Below are 26,809 nucleotides of genomic sequence, written 5' to 3' on the forward strand. Positions count from 1 at the left end.
AACTAGTAATCTTCATATATTGGTAAATTAGCTAATATCCTGACCCCTTCCCCCACACTGACACACACATTACAAAAAACATGAGGTGGCTGTGTTCGAGGTAAAGTAGGATCACAGTCAATTTTGCTAACGTTATTTATTTTACACATCTGTAGTAGTCTGAGATCACAGATATCATTATGGATATAAGATATATATAGATATATATAAGATATCATTATGGATTTCTATTATCAATTCTACATTTCATGAATGGTATCTCTATTACTTTAACATGTAATACTATAAGTATACGTGCTATGCATATCTTCACTTCTGTAAGGCAATACACTTTATGCACTGATAAATCTGTCACATTTAAGGTCTGTCAATGTCACTGCTGTTGAAACAAGCCTCCCTCCTTTGCCATTCCCATTTAACATACAGAAATTAAAAATGACATGAGATGTTGCAAAAATGCCTTAGCTCATTGATAACTATGGAGTGGACCATCTGATATAGTTTTCACTAGTTTTATGCATCACAGTGACTATAAATCTGTTTGGTGTGTTTCTGTTATCACTCTGCTTCCCATCCCTTTAACATTGCTGTCATGACATTCTAAATTATACTAAATGAATGGCCACATTGAATATGAAATAGTGAATTAATGCATCCAAATTGCCCTGCCGTTGCTCTTCTCTTTGTCTCCACCTATAAATCACTAATTATGAATAGGGATTATCTAAATCGGGGGACAGAAAATATGCCAAGGCAAGAGAGCAGTAAATAGGAATTTGCATTTAAATATCATTACTCCTGGTTCATAACTTGTACATGCTGTGTCAGATTAAAGGATGCTCCTGATTAGACCTCCCCTTTGAAACAACCTTTCATTCCTCTGGATGTCTGTCTTACACAGTTGAATCACAGCAGTGAGTCTTCATCATTTACTTTTTATTGGGATAATAGAACATTCAATCTATTGTTCCACAACAATGCTTCGCACTGTGGTGTATAATGTACATTATAAATATTTAGCCTAAGTAAATAACATCAAGCCAACCAGATAAAGTGGCCTACCTGTAAGAAGCCATTTGTGGGTTCAGGTTAAGCTTTTGGTTGATAGTAATTTAAAACATTATATGTAAAGTTGGTAAAAACAACAACCAACAAAAGATTTTTCCAATTCTATATCTAAACGGGCAAGTTTAGGGAACTACAACCTAACCAGATGTTGCTGGCATCATTAGTACAGGCAAATTTTAGAATATTTTATTATTCACTTGAACATTGAATCTGCTTTGGTCTTCCAAGACTGACTGCATCAAACTGCCGACCTTGCCTTTAATGGTAACTGCGCCTGCAGTTACATCTTCTGGTCACTACCAAGTGCTGATCAGTGTGGGGTCAGGTGTTCTGAGCACAGGCCACGTCTCCAAAGTTCTAGGCAAGATTTTGATGAATAGAGCTTTAGTGCAGAACAGTTGAAAATGCTTCTGTTTTAGGTGTTAGTGGTTTACTGTAACAGGAATTTATGAGGGGATTGTGTCACATGCGACAGAAATCGGGGGGGGGGGGGGGGCGTCTGACGATTTGGACTGAGCACGGGATTTCACATTCAAATTGTGTCGCAATCCAATGCACTTACATACACCAGGAAGAAGAAGGTGAATTCCGGCAGTGATCTTAGTGAATCGTGGCAGAGTGCATTATCATCAGACAATGAACTTTCTGTGTACAACTCTGGACGGGTAAGTAAATGTACCCCATTAGGTTTTTATGGTACATCCAGTGGGCGACATGGGTTTCCTTCTGAAATGGGCAGAGAAAAGGTGACCTCTAAGCCTGGTCTTTTAACCTCTAAGTTGCTGGAGTCACAGTGATTTATGATATCTATAAAGTTTGACCAAAAAGGATGGCACTCTGTCAGTAAATTATGAGGTTTATTAGCCACTGACAATAATACACTCGAGCACAAAGCATCAAGTACGAACACAGATTGCAGTCCCTTTTTGGACCAAGAATGTATTTAATCAATCATAATTTAAATTACAAAAATATCACACACTTAAGTAAAAAAAAAACAGTTCAGTAAAACTGCAAAAAATGGGGGGAAATCACTTGGTCTCAAATGCACAATTACCGGTATATAAGGGGTTTATTCAAACATTAATTCATTCTATTACATCAGGCAAAACATAGCATTTTAATCATTTAAAGAGACACTCCATTGATTTGTTTTCTCCTTTCATTATATTGTTGGTCCCCTAGTGCATACTGTACAATCACTTTGTATAACAAATATTTAGTTATTGCTTCTATCTGGAAAGAGCTCAGATTAATCAATCGTATCAGTCAGGTCATGTGACCTCATGGCGACCTGATCAGCATTACTTGGCTTTCTGTATCTGACAGGTCTCACTCTCACTTCCTGCTGATGCAACCACCTGGACTGTAACACACATAGGGGCAGATTTATCAAGCAGTCTGAAAGTCAGAATATTTCCAGTTGCCCATGGCAACCAATCACAGCTCAGCTTTCATTTCATCAGTGCTCATGAATATTTTAAAGGGGAGCTGTGATTGGTTGCCATGGGCAATTCTGACTTTCAGACTGCTTGATAAATCTGCCCCATAATCTTCTCAGAGAGGAGCACAGATTTAGAGGGCAGGTACTAAGGATTAAAAGCCACACAGTTATAATGAAGAAGATGACAGTGTAGCCTAAATGATGCAAACTCATGTTCTTGTTGAGCTTTTTAAAGATTTAAGTGAGAAAGAGTATCACATTGTCCTTCCAGTAATTAAACATGGTCTAGTCTGTAGCCGCCTATGTGATTCTTTCCTGAATCATAAGTAAAATGGAAGACAGCACAGAGTCAAAAATGTTAATGTCATGATGATGTCTGATGACAGCAGACAGATGGGAAATGAATGTCCCCCACATTGCAATTAGATAAGGAGTGCTGGAGTGTTGCTTTAAAACAAACGCTCTGTATAGATATTGGAATGGCTTACTTATTGTTACTTGTTATTGTGATCCCTACTGCTCTCTTGATTCACAGAACCTTATCCTAATTTGCCCTGTGTCGGTTAGGAGAAGCTACATCAACGGTCCCAATTCCTATTCACTGGCATGTATGTATCTACCACCAGGATCGAGGCTTGTGAACCAAACACACATGCTGGGGTGTGCCCCCTCTGGTGGGATCTGCTCTTCTTCTAGCTTCTTATGCCCTTGGTTTAGCAGTATGCAAATGAGCCTAAGGGACTCAAGGCTCAATTAACATCTATGGAGCCCAAAGCCCCTTAGGCTTATTTGCATACTTTGTAAAACCATTTTATTTTTAACCAGTTCGCGACCGCCCACCGTGTATTCACGGCGGCGGTCGGGTCGCGCTGCATGGAGAGGGCTCACGGGCTGAGCCCCCTCCATAGCCGGTAAGTCTTTGCTGCATATTGCAAAGCTGCCGACAGCCTCAAAAAGATAACGGCGCATGGGTGCCGCCATCTTACCTGGGATTGCCGCTCCCCATGACATCATCGGCGGGAGCGGCGATCCATCTCCATGGTAGCCTCGGGTCTTCCGAAGACGCGAGGCTATTTAGTTTTAACCCCTTCATTACAATGTGCTGATAGCACATTGTAATGAATGAGGAGGAAAATCCCCATATACTGCCGTACTGTAGTATGGCAGTATATGATAGGATCGATCAGACAACCTAGGATTAAAGTACCCTAGGGGGTCTGAAAAATAGTAAAAATAAAAATAAAAAAAAGTTTAAAAAAAAATTATAATAAAAAAACCTAAAATTTCAAATCACCCCCCTTTCCCTAGAACAGACATAAATATAAATAAACAGTAAAAATCATAAACACATTAGGTATCGACACGTCCGAAAATGCCCGATCTATCAAAATATGATAACGGTTTTTCAATGCGTTTAACCCCGTAACGGAAAATAGCGCCCAAATTCGAAAATGGCACTTTTTTGCCATTTTGAAAAATATAAAAAAATCTATAAAAAGTGATCAAAAGGTCGTACAGTCCGAAAAATTATATCATTGAAAATATTATCATATTTCACACCACCCACAGCTCTGTACACCAAAGTATAAAAAAGTTATTAGTGCCAGAAGTTGGCAAAATCAAAAAAAAAATTTTTGTACAGGAGGTTTTAATTTTTGTAAATGTATGAAAACATTATAAAACCTATACAAATTTGGTATCCCCTTAATCGTACCGACCCAAAGATTAAAGTAGACATGTCATTTGGGGCGCTCAGTGAAAGACGTAATGTCCAAGCCCACAAGAAAATTTTCACAATTTTCACTGCATTTGGAATTTTTTTCCCGCTTCCGAGTACATGGCATGGAATATTTAATACCATCAATATGAAGTGCAATTTGTTACGCAGAAAACAAGCCGTCACACAGCTCTTTACGTGTAAAAATAAAAAAGTTATAGATTTTTGAAGGTGGGGAGTGAAAAATGGACATGAAAAAACAGGAAAGGGCCCTAACCGGTTAAACAAGGGTATAAAAAGCTACAAGAAGAGGATTCCTACCAGAGGGGGCACACAACATCATGTGAGTGTAGTTGGTATGCAATCCTTCATCCTGGTTGTAGATTTCCCTTAAATGTACCCCAATTGTATTTGAAAGTATGGGGCACATTTACTTACCCGGTCCCTGTGCGAACCCCAATCCGGAATGTCTGTCGAGGATGAAGTCTGCCGTGATTCACTATGAGCTTATGCCAAATATCCTGCATGTGTAGATTCCCAGATCAGGTCCGCCGACGTTCACCTTCTTCTTCCTGGTGCATGTAAGTGCTTGGCTTGCGACACAATTTAAAATGTTAAATCCCACGCATTGTCCGAATCCGTTGGATTGTCTGACGGCCCGCCCCCCAATTTGTGTCGCGTGAAAGCCGGCGCGATTGCAACACAATCCCCGGCGCGATCCCCGAAAAGTCAGGAAACCCGACGAAAATCTGGCCGCGGGACCCTTAGTAAATAAGCCCCTATATGTTTTGTGTGATGCGATGACTCCCTCAATGCTCTTTGAATTTATCTGTATGTAATAATATACTGCTTATTATAACTCCATGGGTATGGATAAATTCTGTTAAGACTCCTCACAGTGGTGGTCAATGGTCAATAACAAAAAAATATAATACACACATTTGAAATCTTAAAGAGGTAATGATAATTTACAGAACCATAAAAAGATACTTCCAAAGTTTATGGAATGTTATACAATATCTCAGGAATTCTCAAGAACATAAAAAACTTCCCATAAACTGTAAGTTTTACTCACAACTGCATTATCAGTGGAAGACAGAGCATGGAACTTGTTCTTAACTCTAATGTACAGTGAATGCCACTGGCAAAGATCTTAAAGCTGTAAAGCAGATATTGAGCAGCACTGGGATGCCAAGAATCTGAGGCAGATAATTGAATGCATTACTCACATCTTTAGATAGAAGTGAGAACAGAGACATATCAGTTGTAAAGTATCGTCTGTTGTTATTGCTCTAACACTCCAGGGACTTGTGGTCATGTAATAAGGCAGTTGTTTAACCCTGGCTTCCTGCAATTCAAGTCTGACATTTCTCATTGTCTTTATACTTTTCTTGGTATTCTAGTAGATTGTAAGGCCTTTTGTGATGTCTATCTGTCAATGTTACATTTACTGGGATAAGTTGTGGGGAAACTGAACTGAAATAAAAATCCTTCCTTAAGAAAACAGAGACTAGTTTAAGTCTTTAATGAAAAATTATTTGTTCAAAAAAAAAAATCCTTCCTTACAGCTTAACCCACCTTTCCACCCAATAAATGCAGAAATCAGTAGTTCAAAGTGTGTACAACTACAATGGGGCACATTTACTAAGGGGCGTGCGCCATATTTCTGGTGGACTTTGCACGTTCTTTTCAGTGCAAACTGCTTGCACAGATATTTAAGAAGTGTCCGATACACATGTCTGCCGCATGCGACACAATTTTGGTGCATGTTGCACTATTCTTCGTGCGACACAAATTTCTGCTCTGGAGGGGGAGTACTTGTGCCCAGTCGGAATGTGCACATTTATTATGCAAAGTTCAACAGAATTGTGTTGCACGCCCTATGTTAAAGGTGCACCAAAAAAAAGTGGTGCGCTCTGTCGGATAAGTGCAGGCGCTGCCAGATTCAGGAAGATCGTGCGCCAGAAATCCTGAACCTGGTGCATTCTGCCCACTATACATGTTGCAGTTTGCACTGTTCTTAGTAAGTGTGCGCCAATGTGTGAGGGAAATCAACGGCACACATTTACTAAAAACACTATGCACTATGTGCAGTTTGCCTGTGTATAGTGCAGAGGGCACCAGATTCAGGATTTCTGGTGCCCGTTCTACTGACTGAGTGCACCACTATTTTTTAGCTGCACCTTAAACATAGGGAATGCGACACACTTCTTTCGGACTTTGCATGATAAATGTGGGGCACGGTCCAACCGTTCACCGTAACGCCAATTTCAATGCAGATTGGGTCACGTGAAGAATAGTACAGCCACAACACAAAAGGATTGCGTGCAACACAAATGTGGCGCAGACACTTCTTAAATACCTTTGCAAGCAGTTTGCTTAGTAAATGTGGGCCAATGTTTCTGGTCATTGTGTACTTTTATTATTTATTTATAGAGAACTAGTGTTCTCTAAACCAGTGGGTTTAAAGGGTTTACATGGAGAGACATATTTATTCTATTACGATGATCTGTATACACAAAACAAATGAAAAGTTTGCAAATAAAACAAACTTATTTTGTAAAGAACAGCTACTATTACTTTTATATTCCACCTACAAACCGGATTGAAGGCAATCTGTCAGGGTGATACAGGACACTAAACCAACTACAGGTCCTTACAGATCTATGGTTTAGTGTCTCAAATTGCCCTGTATCATATCTTTCCATGGTCACTATGTAAAAGAAAAAATACTTATTACTTATCTAGAGATGTCTAATAAGGCTGATAACTCTCCTCCAGTGAGCTTAGCATTGCTCAAATGAAGGCAGAGTAATTCATTGCGGCTTCTTTGCGCATGTACTGTATCTACGCAACATGTAAAGTGAAGTAGGGTGTAATATTCTGAATGGCTGCACAGGTGCCAGTATGTAGACATGTTCTTGTCAGAGAAGCCCTATTGACTCAGCATTGAATCATATCATATCACATTTACGTCAGATATCTTTGAATATGTGCTACTGAAAATGCTGCTAGCATTGTGTGTCACGTAGCCTTACTATTATATGCATGTGCTGTTTGGTTTGAATTGGTCGTTTTATTTTTATATAATATTTTCATTACTAACAGGCCAGTGGTTACAGAAATGTGATAATGTACATGCACTCGCAGCCTCCATAGCCAGGACTGACAATTCTAACAATTTAACAGGTCCTTGCTATAGCTGGGTGTTGATTAATATGTCCTTCAGCCAGATGATGAAGTTGGACTACTGTACAAGCTGATAATTACAGCAAGTCACTTGACACATGGAGCATGTCATCTGATAAACTCTGCTTACAGGATGGAAAAATAGCTTTATGTATTGAGCTGTCACTAAGTGTAACCTCAAGAGACCTCAAGGGATAGCATTACACAGTACAAATGTGTACAAATCTACCATCAAAACTCATCATGATAAACCAGGGACACTTACTTACCCATAGATCCAGGCATTGTATATGTGTAATATTTTATATTTGTTATCCATGACCTCCATCTTTCCAAAATCTACTTTTAAAATTATGCTAATTAGCCTGTCTTACAATTAGCAGAACATGTCTCACACTCCCCCTGCTCTCTCCCTCCCTCTGCCTGTGTAATCTAGTAGCAGCAGAAAGTGCAGTGGGGAAAGAAACCTGCTTTGCTCATTGTAACATCCTGTGAAGCTACAGCACTGAGGGGCTCTGATAAAAACCCCAGGGCACTTCAGGCTTATGAGGATTATAAAAGTTTATTTTAGAAGGAAGGAGACTATGGATAACAAATATAAGAAGATTAGCAGTGTCCCTGGATCTATGAGTAAGTGCCCCTGGCTTATCATGCTTGATTTCTAATTTTAGGTAAGAGAACCATCCCTAGCAATTGTAGGACATTTATTCATCCATCTGTATTGAAATGTGATTGATGTAGAAGCAACGGACTATTCTTTGATTCTTTGATCTCAAAACACAAACTTGTATTGCATATGTGGAGCCTTCTAGAGGTCTTTAAGCCAAGCTAGGGAAATACTAAATGATATCTGCCCATCAGATGCTTCTTATGATGTCTAACTTAAAACTTTACATCTAAATATATCAGCATTTTAGGGCCAAAGAAAGTACTTTGTTAATGGTGCCAGTAGGAAATCCATGTTGCCTATAACTAGGGCATCCTGAATCTACTGACAGATTCCCTTTGAGCCATGATTAGTTTACCTTAGATGGATGTGTTATATATCCATCAAAATAGAACTGTAATATAAAGAGTATGGAAATAATATTGCACACAACTGTCCCTGTACACATCACATCATTATTAATACATGCCATAGCGTAATGTCACATGTACAATACTATCAGTTACCTTTCTATACATAATGACACCATACACTACCACAGCAGGAGAACAGGGTAAATTGTAACATAATAATACTACTTATTATTGCTGTCCTGCTGTTTGTAATGATGTCTGCTCAGCTTGCCAGTGGATCTATAAGAAAAGCATTTACAGAATCATACAGAATAATGTCTTTTCTTGGCATCTGTAAATGGTAAAACTTATAGTTTTGATTTCTCCAAAATCTATTTTAATAGAAACCATAGCAGTACTATAAATAGTATGCAAGGGTTGAAGGACCATTGATGCTCCAAAGACTCATTTTATGCCCTAAACTTATTAACATCCAATGAAGAAGTAGCTGATTATGGAAGTACAGTATCTATTCATATTTATCATAATGGGATTCATTCCACGCTATTGCTCGCTCTTAACTTGTTTGTGTAGCAACTCAGACAAACTGAATGTTCCCAGGATCATGTAAAAAAAAACTGACAAAAATACAAAGCTAAAAACAGAAGATTCTCCAAAATGGCAGAACAGGAAAGGAGTATGTAAAAATGTTATAACCTTTCCATTTTGTGGGGAGATGCAGGAGCTGATAGACTCCCTCTAATTAAAACTCTGTGGGGCACATTTACTAAGGGTCCGCGGACCACATATTTGTCATGTTTCCCGACTATTTTCGATTTGCGCCGCATTTAACAGGGTTTTTTGATGCACGTGATCGGATTTTTGCGCCGACTTTCATGCGACACAAATCGGGGGGCATGGCCGTCAGAAAACCTGACTGATTCGGACTAAGCGCGGGATTTAAAATTCAAATTGTGTCGCAAGACAATGCACTCACATACACCGGGAAGAAGAAGGTGAACTCCGGAGGACCTGAGCAGGGAAGCGACACATACAGGATATCGGGTGCACAATCTTAGTGAATCGCGCCGGACTTCATCCTCATTGAACAATGCGCCTCGGGAATCGTGACAGGACCGGGTAAGTAAATGTGCTCCTTTATCTTATTTTATTTCCCACTAATGCCCTTTATTTGCTGTGGTGTGTACTGTTGCTGTACAGAACATAAACCTTTGGCAAATCACTTCACTTTTATACAGAGAAAACTAGGATGAACAATGTTAATGCAAATGTAATCACTGCAATTGGGATCTAGAAACATTAGGGAAATCTTAAAAGGTAGTTTTTTAGGAATCATTACTTGTGTATAAACAAATTGAATTAAGTTATATTTACAGTATTGTACAGTGCAGTTCTATGTACGGAGTAGATACAGTTTAAGATAATCAGAGACATGCAAAGGTTTTTTTTTGTTGGATTATGTTCAAATCCAAAAGGAAGTAAACCATTCTCCAACACAGTTGAAAGGTGAAAACTGCAGGATTGATGGGGGTCTCACCATTTGCCTTATTAACAAAACCAGATAGCTGCTGCTATATACATCTCTGTGGAATTATCAAAGAAAAGCCAAAAGTACCGTACTCAAGCAGTGCCAAGAGGGAACACAAGAATTGCATTCTGCTTGGGCTGATGGGGCTACATATACTAGTCAGGAAATTCCTATTTTTAAGTCACAAACCAATTACTTTTTTATCATTAGATCCCTAGGAAACTGAGTTTCATATGGTACAGTATATGGTCAAGCAGTTCTTGGCAGGGTGACATAAAGATGCATCTATTTTTTCTTTGTTCAAGATATGGCGAGCTGGAGAGAAGCAATTACCTATGGTATAACATATGGCTCTGCTGCTTAGACTGAATGTGTAGAAACAAAATCACATCCAACAAAAGATTATGATTATGTGGTTTAATGACAGTACACAGTGGTGTTCACAGATGTGCAATGAGATGAGAATCAGATTGTTTATTATTCCTAATAATTATAATAATCCATTTGGAAGATTTTATGGAAGGATCATTAACATTTAATAAGACAACCAGCTCCATGTGCTTGCTGAGAACAACACAGAATAGCAATGCCGAACTTTATGTATTACAGATTCATATTTGGACTGTTTTTCCAAAATTGTTTCCATGACAAAATAATCTTGAGTTTTATTTCAGGGGAAACAGAATAAAAAATAGACAATTTTATAAAAATCTGACTTCATACTTGAATTCTTTACTGTAAGAGCATTGAAACTATATAACTCAATACTACATGACGTCTTTCTTCAAAATAAAATTATCTTTAGCTATGGGAACTAGATCTTTAGATTGAGACTTTGATACAGGGACCAATATCTGGAGTTAGGCAGGATTCAGCACCGTAACTTCATTGTTTGCGTTTTATGGACCAAAGTCAACTATATCCAATATGAACTTAGGAAGTAAAACTAGTATTGTGTATTTCATTGTAGACTCACTGTAAAGTTTAGGCATTGGATAGTAGTAATTCCATATGTGCACACTAAGTACAAGAATATTTTCAGAAGTTTAAAGGGTTTAGCCACTTTTCCTCATGTTTTTTGTAATGTATAAGTGTGGGCGTTTTGCACCATTTTATTGATATGTAAATTGAAATCTTCTGTCTTTTACCTTATCAGCCAGACATACCTGACCATAAAATAGCCACAGTTCTGTAGTCTGTTGGGATTTATTAGGAGTCTGAAGCCTCCTGATAAATCTAGCGGGTGGAGGGGTGATTTCATCCCACTTGTGTATCCAGAAAGAAAAACTTCTATTGTGGAGCATGGCTTAATTTTATTTTTGTTTTGGATGTTTTACCTTGAGTTTGATCCTCTTAAAGATGTTTACTGTATAAAACCAAGCAATAATAATGGGCATGTGCATGACTGACTCTGCTAAGCTTTGGGATCCCATCTCATGTTGGAATGCATGTTAAGAACTTATAATAAGTTCTCTGTTTTGTCCAGATGGTTGTAGTGCCAAGTTAATTTATTTAATACAAACAAAATAAATCCCAGGAGGCAACCAGACAATGAGAGAGTCAGAGCCTGTATACAAAGTTATTTAGTTAAGCTCGCTAAATCCTAAAAAGGAGAAATACCAACCTAAATGTTATTCAGCTCTGCAGCTTTAGATTTATATCCCTGTGGTATTTGCCATGCTTGAAAGAGATTTTTTAATGGCCTCTAATTAAGACGACCCCCCCAAAAAATTCCATTCTTTTCATCTGGGACTGGAAGCCATAAAGCAAAGGTCAAAAGTAAAATGTAGAGCAGACAGCTGCTCCTTCCCGATGTCTCCGCTCTACGATGTTGGGAATAACATCCTTAAGGTTTACCTCAAGCAACTCAATTCCAAGTCTTAAAAGCTTCATTATAAAAACATTACAACACCCTAAGAGGTGTCTACATTTATTTCAGTTTTCTAACAAACATTATATATAAGAGAATATTGCTCTTTGGTATAGTGGATGTAACTGATGCTCCCTTATGGTAGCTGCCACTGTAGTTGTTCTTACCAAATCCATCATGTTATACTACCAGAAAGTGCTCAATACTGAAACTGTGTCATTGAGGCATATTTACTAAGAAGGATGGAAACTTCACTAAAAGTGCTATTTCCATATATAATCCATAATCCTGGGTGTGCCTGAAATCATGAATCTGTCGCTTCCCCGCACTGGCCCGACAGAGTTCAACTTTTTTGTGGTGCACATAGGGCGTGTGGCACAATTTACATGTTAAATGCATGTTAAATTGCATGTTAAATACGGTATTGGCGGCATGCCCCATAAGTTGTGGCACTGGGAGGACAGCGCAGCTGCGTACAAAAGGGTCATGTTGGACACAATATCAGTGCAGACACTTCATAAATGCCTGTGCAAGCCGTTTTCCCTTACAGGAATGTGCAAAGTCCACACCACTGCAGCCATATTTTCTGTAGACTAAAGCTGAATTTTCTTCCAGATCTAACAAGTCTGATGGAGATTGAAAGTAAATGCAGCTGTTTAATACCCCAATCTTAATAAATTCTCTTCCTGCATTATCCACATCCTGCAAGTTCCTACACTGTACCTACCATAATTTGCCCAAATAAATGCTAGGTTTTAGGGTTTTAGTTGTGATCTATTGCCTGCTGTATGCAGCACATTAATGTTGATCGACAAAATAAAAACACAAAAAACTAGATCTGGATGTTAGGATCTTTGGGTGTGGAGTGGGCCTTAATATCATAAATACCTCATCATTACCCCTAGAATTTAGGAACACACTTCAAATGAGAAGAATGAGATAAAATGTTTAAAAAAACTAAATTGAGACTAATCTGTTCAATTTTAGGCTACTAATTCATTTGTTAAAATATTGCCACAATAGAATCATTTCCCACACAGCAGGAAAAATACTGGCACTATAAAATATTGTCACTTCCAGAAATGTTAACTCTTTCATCATATAACGGCAACAGGACCAACTGGCTCATTCCTATTCTCTGAACTTCCCTACTAGTTCTCAAATGAAATATAGAGTCAACTATAATTGTTTTTTAACACATGGAAACTTGATGGTTTGCCATACATGTTAATAGTCAATGAAGAAGTGTATTAAAATGCAGTACAGCTACCACTTTTTTGATAATTATTGTCATTCTTAAAAAAAACTTAGTTCTAATTTTGTGAAAAGAAGAGAAAGTAGGGTAAAAGCTTAAAAACTAAATTGGCATCTAACTTGGAATGGAAAAGTACTGTATTCCAGGGAAGTAATTATATCTAGAATGTTTGTGGTAACTGTCCCAGGAGGTTATAAGGAGAGTAAATAAAGCTGTAACACTGCTCGATATATTCTTTTGTGCATGTGCTTGGCATTGGCCAGTGTGAATAGGCCTTTATAGACAATAAAGTGGGTGTTATTGGTGCATTGACAAAATATTGCTTGACTTGGTGGACTGAGCTATGTCCTCACATTACTGTGCTGCACTAAATTGTTCCACTTCACCTTAGCTCAGTGAAGGGATCTCTCACTGAGAGACTCCCCCAGTGTATCAAGTCCAGCTACAATCCTGTAATATAAATAAGTTTTTCCCAGTCTTGCTGCTTTTAACAATATACACCAATGGATGTATTAGACAGCTCTATAGGACTTATACCTAACACTTTCTGCATTTTGCTGATACATCCCATCAGTCAGGCAACATGTAAGATGTTATGTTGGACATTCTTATAAATAATAAAATAAACTCTATATAGAGTAGAGTGAATGCCTTTAATAAGTACAAAACTCATCTCATAACAGATCTGTTTCTTAATTGATTACTTGAAACGCACTATGCTAATTCTTAAAACACATGGGATGTTTTGTACAGTAAATTAATTCTGCCAGTTTAGCGTCTCCGAATGTTCAAAAACTGTTTTGCAATTTTGTGCCTTCTCCAGCAATTATCCGAGAATATATCCTTCTATAAAAGAATGGGAAATGAGTGGAAGCTTTTCGACATTGGTGCTTTTTTCTTTCATGTTGTGGGATGAAAGGTTTGAAGGCAATCGTACCAGATTTAAAATTAAGCCTATTTGCATATGTTGCAATCAGAGGTAGCTCATTAACCATGCAAATATTAACATATTTCTGAAGTACATAGTTTTCTTCTGATGCTGTGATATGGCTCTACATAATAACAGTTTCTACATAATACATTTTTATTTTACCTTTGTAACATAAGTAACATTTAGAATACTGAGCACCAACACTTGGATTTGACCAGGAATCTCCAACTACTGTCGATACCAAGTTACTTTACTGTTTGTAAACTAGAACAATCACATATTGGCCATTTTAGACATTTAGGTCCATGGGGCAGATTTACTTACCCGGTCCAGTCACGATCCAGCGGTGCGTTCTCCGACGCTGATTCGGGTTCTGCTGGGATTCACTAAGGTCGTGCGCCCGATGTCCACTAGGTGTCGCTGCTGCGCTGAAGTCCGACGGAATTCACCTCCTCCGTCTTGGTGTATGTGAGTGCTATTTGTGCGACACAAAGTTTTTTTTAAATTCCGCGGTTTTTCCAAATCCGTCGGGTTTTTCGATGGCCGATGGCCAATTTCTGTCGCGTGAAAGCCGGCGCCGATGCGCCACAATCCGATCGCATGTGCCAAATTCCCGGGGCAATTCGGCGCAGACCGGAAAAATTCTGGAAACCCGGCGGAAAAACGTGACTGTAATGTGCTGTAACCTTTTCATTGTTGCATTGATGTAGATGGTAGACAGCTTGTATTTTTTGATAGTGTCATTTTAGTTGCCTAAAACCCATTGGGGTTGATTAGGAAATTTGCAATTTTTTATTTTGGGGAATTTAGGGCTTGATTGATTGCTCTTAATAGGTGTTATCTGTAGTTTAACTGTAGTTTATGCAACTCATGAAGGCCTTTTTAAAAGGCCAGCTGGAGATTGGAGCTTATTTTGCTAAAAAACATTTTGACTTTTTTCAACCGTTATACAAAAATGTAACATTTTTAAAACATCAACATCTGGACTCTAAATTCAAATCAGGAGCATTGTTGGATAAATCAGATGTGGCAAACTTTGATAAGTGGGTGAAAAATATCACAAACAAATCCACCAATCCACCAACCGTCCAAAAAAGTCACTCAAATAAAGAAAACAGAATGTGATACATCCATCCACACTGGTTTGGCAATGCCCAGTGTGCACCTGTCAGATAGCTATGCTACAATTATGTGATTATGGCCACATATAGCCTGTTTTTATTTGTAACCAATATATCAATTGCTGGTGACATCATCTGCTCATTGGGAGAGATTTATCAAAAGTGTCTGAGAGCAAAATAATAATAATAACTATTTATATAGTGCACATAGATTACGCAGCGCTGCACAGAACTTGCCAAATCGGTCCCTGTCCCCAATGGGGCTCACAATCTAATCAACCTATGTTTTTGGAGTGTGGGAGGCAACTGGAGGACCCAGAGCAAACCCACACAAACATGGAGAGAACATACAAACTCTTTGCAGATGTTGACCCTTGGACATGAACCCAGGTCCCCAGTGCTGCAAGGCTGTAATGCTAACCACTAAGCCATCGTGCTTCCCCTAATAGCAAACAATCAGAGCTCAGCTTTCATTTTCCCACAGCTGTTTATAAAATTAAAGCCAAGCTCTGATTGGTTTCCATGAGCAACTAGAGCAGTTTTATCTCTGACATATCTGATAAATCTCCTCATTGTGACAGTAATTGCTGCTGTTGAGATTCCGCTGTGCATCAGCAATGAGTATATTTATGGTAAAAATCCTTGTTATATTCATTTCTCTAATCGCAGTCCACAGAATTATGATGCTTAGTGGAAAAGTAGGATGCTCCTATGGGAACGTTTTACATTGCATGAATTGTTAGTAATTGCCAAGGAAAAAATTTCCTTTCCATCCTATATTACTTTATCAGACCACAGTTTAGCTGAGAGTGGCAAAGCTAGGATATAAATGTTCTCCATTACCAGTTTCTTTTGATCTCTTGCCAACTACTTCATAAATTTGTTACCGTTTAATAAAATACTACTAGACATTGATTTTTCACAGGGCCAGTTTCCATGCTGGTCTGTACTCACAGCCAAATTGTCTATCCTGAATATAGCTTCATGGAAATTTACTTTTATAAAATTAAATATTCAATTGCAATATGGTCTGTCGTTGAAGAGGTCATATTCTGGAAGTATTGTGCATACAGTGTGATAACTGCTGATAAAGGGTTAAAAGTCCTCCTGATATCACCTAAAATTAACTGCCAGTGGGGCATTGTACCTTAATCACAGATCCACCTAATAAGATAGATACGGTGGCAGGTTTCGGGGTTGGCTCCAGGTTTTAGTAGGCCCCTGGGTAACAGAGTCTCAGTCAGCCCCTGTGCAGTGAATACAAATAGCAGCATTAAAAATTCAGGAACTACAACAGTCTCCTGTTTTTTTACACAGTGTCTTGCAGTACATTCATGACATCTGACCAGAGATTATCACAGGTCCTTTAGCCTTCTAATAATAGCAAACTGTACACCATGTATGTGATTACATACATACATGCAGCCTCCAAGGAGGATGGAAAGGAGTAGAAGTCCAAGGAGGCTGCTGTGAATTCATGTGGTCAGATACATGCATGAGGTACAGTTTGCTATTGTTAAGAGGCTATTAGGGACCTGAAATAGTGTCACTCTGGTCACATGACATGAACTGTGGCCAGTAAAGAGGCATAAAGCATGGAAAGTATTAGATGGGAAGTGTCTGGTGAGCAGGAGACGCCCTCTTTATATATAGGATAAAAGGTGGTTTATTTGGATACAATTTTTAGCTAAAAGAAGGGTGTCAGTTAGTTAATAGGGCTCTATAGGAACTTATCACTGACTGTATATGTGCAAATGTGGTGACAGGTTCCTTTTAAGTGAAATGGGTTTTCCATAATTTTTGCTAACCACTGCCAGTCACGTGCCATTGATTCCCTAGCCGCTAGCTGGTCTCTGTTACCAGGCTTCAGGGATGATGTGAAGCATCAGCACTCCCTGTTCTCACTATGCTGCCTTCTGCATATACACATAGGTGGCTCTCTGGAACTCATAGCTGACTCTATAGGCGGTCCTCATGGTGTCTCCCACTGTGTCTCTCTTCTCACAGTCTGTCCTCAGTGACAGACACAGGACGAGTGGAGGGGGAGTGAGCAGGATGAGTCATAACCATCTTGCTACAGCTCCTCCTACTCAGAATCACTGAAGAAAAAAGCACAAAGGGTCTGCACACAGTACAAAAGTAAGTAGCAGGAATGCTTGAATCACTTGATGAACATTCAGGTATTTTCCACAAGGCAGTAAATGCACATGGGCAACTTATGCAAAAGAGTGGCCAATTCCTTAAAGTCTAAACATTTAACATATAGCTAGAAAACATAAACATGTCACCAAAATGGAAGGAATAATATATATATTTTCTGCATGTTCTAAAAATACAGATGAAATGCTTAAAAAAAATTTAAGTATAGGGTAATAAGATACTCCTTAAGGGCTGTCAAAATGATTTGACCTTGAATTGGTTACAAATAAAAACAGGCTATATGTGGCCATAATCACATAATTGTAGCATAGCTAAAAAAATAACATTATTTCTTTCATGTGTCATAAAATATGCAAATTATCTGACAGGTGCACACTGGGCATTGCCAAACCAGTGTGGATGGATTTATCATGTTCTGTTTTCTTTATTTGAGTGACTTTTTTGGACGTATTGGTGGATTTGTTAGTGATATTTTTCACCCACTTATCAAAGTTTGCCACATCTGATTTATCCAACATTGCTCCTGATTTGAATTTAGAGTCCAGATGTTGAAGTTTTAAAAAAACTTTACATTTTTGTATAACGGTTGAAAAAAGTCACAGTTTTTTTTAGCAAAATAAGCTCCAATCTCCAGCTGGCCTTTTAAAAAGACCTTTATGAGTTGCATAAACTACCGTTAAACTACAGATAACACCTATTAAGAGCAATCAATCAAGTCCCCCAAAATAAAAAATTGCAAATTTCCTAATCTTAAAGAAAAATCAACCTCAATAGGTTTTAGGCACCTAAAATCACACTATCAAAAAATACAACTTGCAAAAAATAAGCTGTCTACCATCTACATCAATGCAACAATGAAAAGGTTACAGCATATAGGGGCACATTTACTAAAGGTGCGAATCACGTTTTTCCGCCGGGTTTCCATATATATATTTTCTGCATGTTCTAAAAATACACATGAAAGTGCAAACATAAATGCTTAAAAAATGTTAAGTATAGGGTAATAAGATACTCCTTAAGGGCTGTCAAAATGATCTGACCTTGAATAGGTTTCAGGATTTAAAAAAATGTTACATATTGCTAAGGGATATTATAAAAACAATAAACTTCTTATACTCGCCTCATCCAGCACTCGCGTTCACCCGTAGCAGAATAAGTCACTACCAGTCATTGTACAGACTGGTATACAGAGGCCGAAGCTACCACCCAACCACAGCCTCATGCCTGTTACATCAGGAGCTTGCTATAGCAGATGCACAGAACCATAGGCCTCTGTATACAAACAGCAACCCGTTTTGATGGGCGGTACCACGGGTGAACGGGAGCACCAGAGGAGGTGAGTATAAGAAGTTCATTGTTTTCATAGCTGCCCCCTCTAGCCATATATAACATTTTTTTAAATCCTGGACACTTCCATCAATCTACCCTTCAATAAGCCAAGTGTACTAGAACATTAGTTCAAACTTATTTCCATAAGTTTAACAGGTTAACTCTAATTATTCTTCCTTAAAATATATATATATATATATATATATATATATATATATATATATATAAATATATATATTATATAGTTGTGTTCTTAGTGGTTTATTTTATGTTGTATGTAAATGTTACACCGCATGCTAATGGCAAAGAGACTAATGGACAATAAATGAATTAGAATTTGCAGTCACATGACTGCAAGCTATCAAAGATAGCCATTGAGGTATCAGTCAAGTAACCTTTTAGTCATTTAAATTGTTGATCTGTAGTCGTCCTTGTAAGTGAAGAGGTTCGCTAAGCATGACCACGTTCAATAATCTGTTTAGCTTCTAGTGCCCGACACCATGATAGGTACACTAAAGGATTGATCGTCTGTTAAGAAGTAAACCATGTTAAAAATCAACTCGATAACATTAAAAAGCCACATAAATCATTGCAACCTGACTCTTGATGTAGATGGCTAGATGTTTGTCTTGGTAAACAGCCTATTTATTGAGAAACAAGAAATCTATTTCTTTTGTAAATTATATGTATTGAACACAAATAAATTGGGAAAACGCCCATCACATTTTCTTTTATCTAAGTATATTGCGGGATTTGTCACAGGTTTTACATTTTTGATCATTACTTTAACAGCCATCATCTTACCTGAGAATATACAGTAGTTCATAAAATAAGAGGTTGAAAATGCAATAATGGGGGAGGGGAATTTATGGAGCTTGGACTCCAAGGTATCAAAAATGTGTAGACCAAAGAGGGTTTGGCTAGTCTGGTTAGCTAAGGCTGAGTTCACGACACGTTAATTGCTATATGTTGAAAGGACATTCTGACCTGTCCTCAAAACTTATGGCACAGACATATCCCACTGTATGTCTATACAGTGGAATAAGTTGGGGGAGCCTCCTCAACCCTGAATATGGGGGAGGACTATACGTCAGCAGCAGCCAGCGATTAGCTGCTGCTGAAGAATTAGGTGATTCCCCAGTGATGTCACTGTCCTAATATGAACAGTGACATCACAGGGTTCTCCTTCCTGCCGAGCTTCATATGCACTCGGTGAGACTGTGAGGAGGGATTGAATGTGCTGCATCTGCTCCCGGTAGCTGTCCATTTCCATCAGTAAGCACATACATCACTCAGCTGAAGGCTGCAGGATGAAAAGATGGTATAGTGGTCAAATGGAGGCAACAACTATACCTCTGTCTGCCACTATTTGTCAATGTACATGCCAAGGGTATACGTTGGGTGCTTTGCCAACGTATACACTTAGGGTATACAAAAAACGTGGTGTGAACCTACCCTAATGTGTAAAATTTCTTATAAAAACAAAATGCATAATGAGAAGTGCTAGATTAGTTATAATGTGCCAGGTCATTCAACACCATTTACAGTGGTTTGCAAAGATTCAGACCCCTTTAGATTTTCCAATCTTTGTTTCATTGCAGCCAAATGGAGATCAAAAAAGTTCTTTTTTTTTTTTTGCTTATTAATTTACACTATGCACCTAATTTTGACAGAAAAAAACAGAAATGTGGATATGTTTGCTAAAAAAGTAAATAAGAAAAACTGAAATATGACATGGACATACCGTATATACTCGAGTATAAGCCGACCCGAGTATAAGCCGAGACCCCTAATTTTACCATCAAAAAGTGGGAAAACCTATTGACTCGAGTATAAGCCGAGGGTGGGAAATGCATTGGTCACAGACCCCCCCAGTATGTAGCCAGCAAGCCCCCAGTAGTTTACAGCCTGCCCCCAGTAGCATACAGCTTGCCCCCAGTAGTATACAGCTTGCCCCCAGTAGTATACAGCTTGCCCCCAGCAGTATACAGCTTGCCCCCAGTAGTATACAGCCCGTCCCCAGTAGTATACAGCCCATCCCTAGTAGTATACAGCACTGCCCCCAGTAGTATACAGCACTGCCCCCAGTAGTAAACAGCACTGCCCCCAGTAGTATACAGCACTGCCCCCAGTAGTATACAGCACTGCCCCCAGTAGTATACAGTACTGCCCCCAGTAGTAAACAGCCTGCCCAGCATTAAAAAAAAAAAAACTTATATACTCACCCTCCAGTGGCCCCGACGTGCAGAGGAGGACCCGCGCGGACATCGGGGGAGCAGCGCTGCACGTCGGGGCCACCAGAGGGTGAGTATATAAGTTTATTATTTTTTTAATATTTTTTATTACTTGTGTATGACTGTATGACTCGTGTATAAGCCGAGGGGACGTTTTTCAGCACATTTTTTGTGCTGAAAAACTCGGCTTATACACGAGTATATACGGTAATTATTCAGCCCCTTTGCTCAGAGTAGACGCAACTTTTGAGCTAGTACAAGCATGAGTCTTCTTGGGAATGATGGAACAAGTTTTTCATAACTGGATTTGGGGATCCTCTGCCATTCTTCCTTGCAGATCCTCTCCAGCCATTTTTAAGTCTCTCCAAAGATGCTCAATTTGGATTGGGTCAGGGTTCTGGCTGGGCCATTCAGGAATGGTCACAGAGTTGGTCTTAAGCCACTGCTTTGTTATTTTAGCTGTGTGCTTAGGGTCATTGTAATATTGGAACGTGATGCTTCTGCCAAGTCTGCTATCCAGAGCACTCTAGAAGAGGTTTTATTTATCTGGGATATCTCACTACTGCAACCAGTCTTTCTTTCCCTGCAGATAAAAATCAATTGTATTTGGCAGGTGATGAACAGTGCCGTGATTTTCTCCACACATACAACCTACAATTAACACCAAAAAGTTCAATCTGCATCTCATAAGAGCAAAGAATCTTATTTCTCATAGTCTGTGAGTCCTTCAAGCATTTTTTGCAAACTGTATGCAGACTTTAATGTGTCTTGCACTGAGAAGAGGCTTTCGTCGGCACACTCTGCCATAAAGCCCCAACTGGTGGAGGGCTGCAGTGATAGCTGACTTTGTGGAACTTTCTTCCTTTCCCTAACTGCATCTCTGGAGCCCAGGCACAGTGATCTTGGGGTTCTTCTGTACCTCCGTTAACAAGGGCCTTCTTCCACAATTTAGTTTGGCTGGACGGCCATATCGAGAAAAAGTCTAGGTCATCCTAAACATTTAAGGATGTGCTCTTAGGAACCTTAAATGCTGCATAAATTCTTTTGTAACCTTGGCCACATCTGTGCCTTGCGACAATTCTGTCTCTGTGATCCTTGGGCAGTTTCTAAGACCTTATGATTCTCATGTGCTCTGACATGCACTGTGAGCTGCAAGGTCTTATCCAGACAGGTGTGTGCTTTTCCTAATCAAGTCAAATCAGTTTAATTAAACACAGCTGGACTCACAGCTGGAGTAGAACCATCTCAAGGAGGATCTGAAGGAAATGGACAGGGTGTGTGTTAAATAGGAGTGTCACAGCAAAGGGCCTGAATACCTATGTTATATTTCAGTTTTTCTTGTTTAATAAATTAGCAAAAATATCTAAATTTCAGTATTTTTCTGTCAAGATGGTGATCTTACACATGAACCCAAACTGTCTGACGGTTGTTTAAGCCAAAAACCCCTGGAAGGTTACTTGTCTTTAGATAGACCTTCAGAGGTCCTGAAAAAAGATAATTGACAAGTGTTAAAATAAAATACGACATCACTCAGAATAAGCAAAAATGTAAGGTATGAACTTGGTCCTAAAACTTGAAAGTATGAAATATACAAAAAAAATAAATGGTTTACCATTTATGAGTGGTGGTATATATTAGGATGTCTGTGGAATATGATTTTATGTAATTTTACAACCTATTTCTATTGTTATAAGAATAGGGAGATGATGTACCTGGGCTTTTCCTAGGATTAAGGTGCCTTTCATATGATAATGATCAACAGCTGAAAATAGACTAATGTTCAATTTCATGTCTTCCAGACAGTATGACGAGTAAGCTAGAGGACACGAAGGAGCAGATGATACCATGAAGAGAAGGTCACAGGCCCTCTGTTGCCATCTGTTTAGTAAGTAAAGATTAAGTCATTGACAGCATGTTTACTTTCATTAATCTTTTTATAGATCCAGTACAACAGAAGTGTGTCACAGCTGTATACTAACCCACCTGGGTAAAACATGTACTCAAGGTTGTCAAGGAAAAAGTACCGCCTTACAGGGTCCACGTCCACTAGTCCTTGACAGGATTTTCTTTGGTCATTTAAGATATTAAATCACGTCCAAATATATGTGTGTGTATATCTATATAGCAACCTATCCCATAGCAACCAAGCACAACACGGCTATTATTTTATGGAGCATTATATGAAAATTGTAAATAGCATGAATAGAAAGTACACCGGCACCACCTCACTCTGGTCTTGTATCTGGAAGACGCTCCCATCATGGGCTATAAGTGCTTAACTCCCAGTACAAGCAGAAGGTTCAATCAAATAGGAAAAAAAGATGGACTCACCAAGCTTTATTAGCAGAATAGCAATACTGACATACTGCAGACCGTGGCAGGTGATGGTCCATTTTGCGCCAAACGGGCGCTTTCTGTAGCCTACTGTTTGGAGAGAAAATGACCTGTCATAGTCTGCAGTATGTCCGTATTGCTATTCTGCTAATATAGCTTGAAAATGCATTAAGTGAATGCCGCTCATTTTTTCCATTATTTTACATGAAAATTGAGTCGCTTAGGATATGTTGCCTTCAGCGCTTATTTAAAGCAAAACTTCCTGGGCTTCCTGGGATGGCAGGAATAGCAAGGAAATGACTGGATTATCATTGGAGCACCTGCCCAGTGACTCTTACTGTTCAAGGGAACCCAGTGGGAAACCTTAAATGATAACCTGAATTTCCCCTTCTTATTTCAGGGATACTCAAGACACAAGTTATTTAAATCTGTGTCAGAGTAGAAAGCAATAAGTTGCTGATCAAATTGCCATTTTGGCTCTTTGTGATAAATAAGTGTTTTTTTTTATTCTTTTGGCACTCGGCTTCTAAAAGGTTCACCATCAATGGCCTAACATGTACAGCACAGATTAGACAGTAACAGACTTTAGGAACATGTCCCATTGACAAGGGAATGGTATTGCCAGGTATGCTCAGAATGTGTTTGTCATTTAAAAATGCCTATGAGACCCCTCAATCTATGTTTAAGATAAAGTTAAGAGTTGTGTGGTCACAAAAGACGTGACCATCTTTTTCAAGCTCTACTAAGAGAGATGGTATTGGCTCTATAACAGCTAGATAGCTTCTATAAGTCTTTACATGTATCTCTTGGGTAGAGAGGGAAAATCATCAGGACCAAATGAACATAGGGAACAGCCAAGGGATTCTGGCCCATTTCAGCAAATTAATATTGAATGCTGATTTCTTTCTCCTGAAAATTCTGGCCGTGTACTAAGTTTTTGTGAGTTTTTCCATGATTCTTTTTCCTCTGGGTGCTTCGGTTTCCTCCCACACCCCAAAACATATTGGTAGGTTGATTGGATTGTGAGCCCCATTGGGACTGTTTTGGCAAGCTCTATGCAGCACTGCGTAATCTGTGGGCGCTATATAAATAAAGGATTTATTATTATTATTATTATTATTATTAATAAAATAAAGGTGATAGGGAGATTGTGGATAAATGGTAAAAAAAAAAACAAGTCCAGAAATTAATGGCATCAAAGACAAACACAGCTTTCCAGATTCCCTGACAGCCTTTTCCAGTTTCCAGCGTTGGTTCTAAATTTTGGAAGAGACAAAACAGACAGCTATTGAATGTAATCACCCTTCAACAGGCTATTACATATGTGTGCCAAACCACTTCTACTCAACTGGGTAGACCACTCAACTGTTCTGCTGGCCAGTCTCCTTCCTTAAATATACATGTCATAGATAGCTCATTTTTATACTATTCCATTGCTAACTTGTGACTGATTGTGACTACTGCTATTTGGGACAGATCAGTCTTTCCCTTACAAATTACAACCTCCCTTGTTTTGCTCTTAGATAATTACCCCCCCCCCCCCACATCCCAGCCCCACTACAGCTAGAGCATCATATTACACTAAATCACTTTTCTAAAATCTCTTTCTAGAGATTGAATTTAAACTGTATTTGTCCTAATTTTCCTTGATCTTTACTATTGTTCTTATACATTCTGTTCATGGCTTTGCGTATAGTCTGCTTACTTGAAAACTGAAATACACATAAGAAACCAAAGGTCCCCCACAGGATTCCTGTCATGACCCCCCAAGCAAAATACATGTCAGGTTTTTCCATTGTATATTTGGCTGTATGACCATATCATTAAGGGAGATTTCTTTGTTGGTTGATCATCCTCTATAAAATCAAATCAATCATAATCATCATTTGAGAAAACATTTTTCTTATATGCTTTGTGAAAAATGCTGCTTAGTTTGTAAAAAAAATCATATACCTTATATTGGGGTGTGGGGGAGATTTATCTCTGCTTAATTGCCAGTTTTTTGCATTAGAAGCAATGAAAGATTTTTAGCTGAGGGAGGCTGAGGGGATAGGGAGCTGACAGTGTGGGGCAGCTAATAGTCTGTGGGGCTAGGGGCTGAGGTAATTGGGAACTGATAGAATGTGGGGAGGCTGAGGGGATTTGGAGCTGATGGTATGTGGGGCTAGGGGCTGAAGTCATGGGGAGCCAATGGAATGTGGGGGGAGGGAGATGATAATGTGTGGAGTTAGGGGTTGAGGTCATGGATAGCTGATGGAATGGGTGGGAGACTGAGGGGATAGGGAGTTGTTGGAAGGATTTAGTGAATATGGTGAATAGGCAACTGAGGGAAGAAGAAGAGGGGGCACTTACTATAAAATTGGGCAAAGGAAATATTAAACATGAACGAAGATAGAGGAAATGAATGGGTGCTAAATTTAAAAGATAACAGGACATACTTATGAGGCAAGGGTTAACTAAATTTTGGTAGGGGCCCCTTTAGGAATTTTGCAACGGGGGCCAGTGGACTCTTGTTACGCCAATGGGTATGACCTATGTACCTTCCTATCTACTTTAATATGCTAATAGAAAACCATTAAGCATTCACTTGCTATCTAGTCCCTTTGCATAGTAAAACAAGTGATATTGTAACACATATAATTATTTTCATATCAATATTTTGAATTGAAATATATTTGAATTTTGTCTCTTTTATAAAGTGGTTGAAGTGGTTGAGTATTGTAATGGCACATCCTTGTTGGTAGTATTGCTTTATTAGCTGTAGAGAATAAAAACTTCTTTCAGCTTAATATTATGTTGTATGGGTTTTGTTGCAGCGCTTCAATAAATTTGTTAGACAAATGTACAAATAGTAAGTAAAAAACCTTGACTTGATTTTTGAAAAAAACAACATGAACTCCAAACCTCAACATGTTGTAGTATCTCTGAGCTGAAATTTGTTCCTTGCTGGTGTGCAGGAATTGACTCAGGAGCGGGCTGCCCTGAGAAGAGTTATCTCCATACACAGCACAGTGGCAGACAGTCTACCAGACAGCTCACAGCAGGCACTAATAACACGCCCTGTCTGCTCTCACATCTAAATGAAAAAATTGCTTTTCCCCAAAGAGATGTCAATTTCCACCTGGCATCAACAGGCCATGTTACATTATCTTGGAAATTAATATAGCTGGATTTACTAAAATTAAAGGTATGTTCCCAACAAATAAATGTTAATGTATGTATAATGAAAAGTTATACCGTTTTTCAATATACTTTTTGTAGCAATTCCTTTCCCCTTTGGTTTTATAGATCTCTGCTTGCTGTCATTTTATAGAACGCTCCTATGTTTGCTTCCTGTGAAAAGAAATTTGTCCTTGGTCATTTGATGTCACACAGGTGCACAGCTCGTTATATCGTTGAATAGAATTCAGAAGTACAGTCAGACGGCACTCCGCTGTCATGGTGCTCCAGGTCCGGACCAAGGCAATATACAATTCAGAAGTAAAGATCCCGGCACTCATATTTCTGCATCAGCATGTAGGTATATTTTGCATCAAAAAGCATATCACAGTGACCATGGAACGTGTTTCGCCTTGTATCCCAAGCCTTTCTCAACCAAGGCTTGGGATA

General features: G+C 38.8%; 1 protein-coding gene across 2 annotated transcripts in view; it reads left to right on the forward strand.

Annotated features, from left to right (window-relative positions):
- TMEM108 (transmembrane protein 108) overlaps nt 1-26,809 on the forward strand; it is a 129,974-nt gene that overhangs the window by 40,725 nt on the left and 62,440 nt on the right. The window contains exons 1-2 of one of the 2 annotated variants that reach the window (XM_072153465.1): nt 19,843-19,907; nt 22,666-22,751. In XM_072153465.1, the coding sequence (XP_072009566.1) occupies nt 22,712-22,751 (40 nt within the window). In that variant the 5' untranslated portion in view covers nt 19,843-19,907; nt 22,666-22,711. Of the gene's footprint in view, nt 1-19,842; nt 19,908-22,665; nt 22,752-26,809 lie in introns of those variants that run through there. The other variant, XM_072153464.1, reaches the window with a different exon arrangement.

Source organism: Engystomops pustulosus, chromosome 5, assembly GCF_040894005.1.
Source record: "Engystomops pustulosus chromosome 5, aEngPut4.maternal, whole genome shotgun sequence".
Lineage (NCBI taxonomy): Eukaryota > Metazoa > Chordata > Amphibia > Anura > Leptodactylidae > Engystomops > Engystomops pustulosus.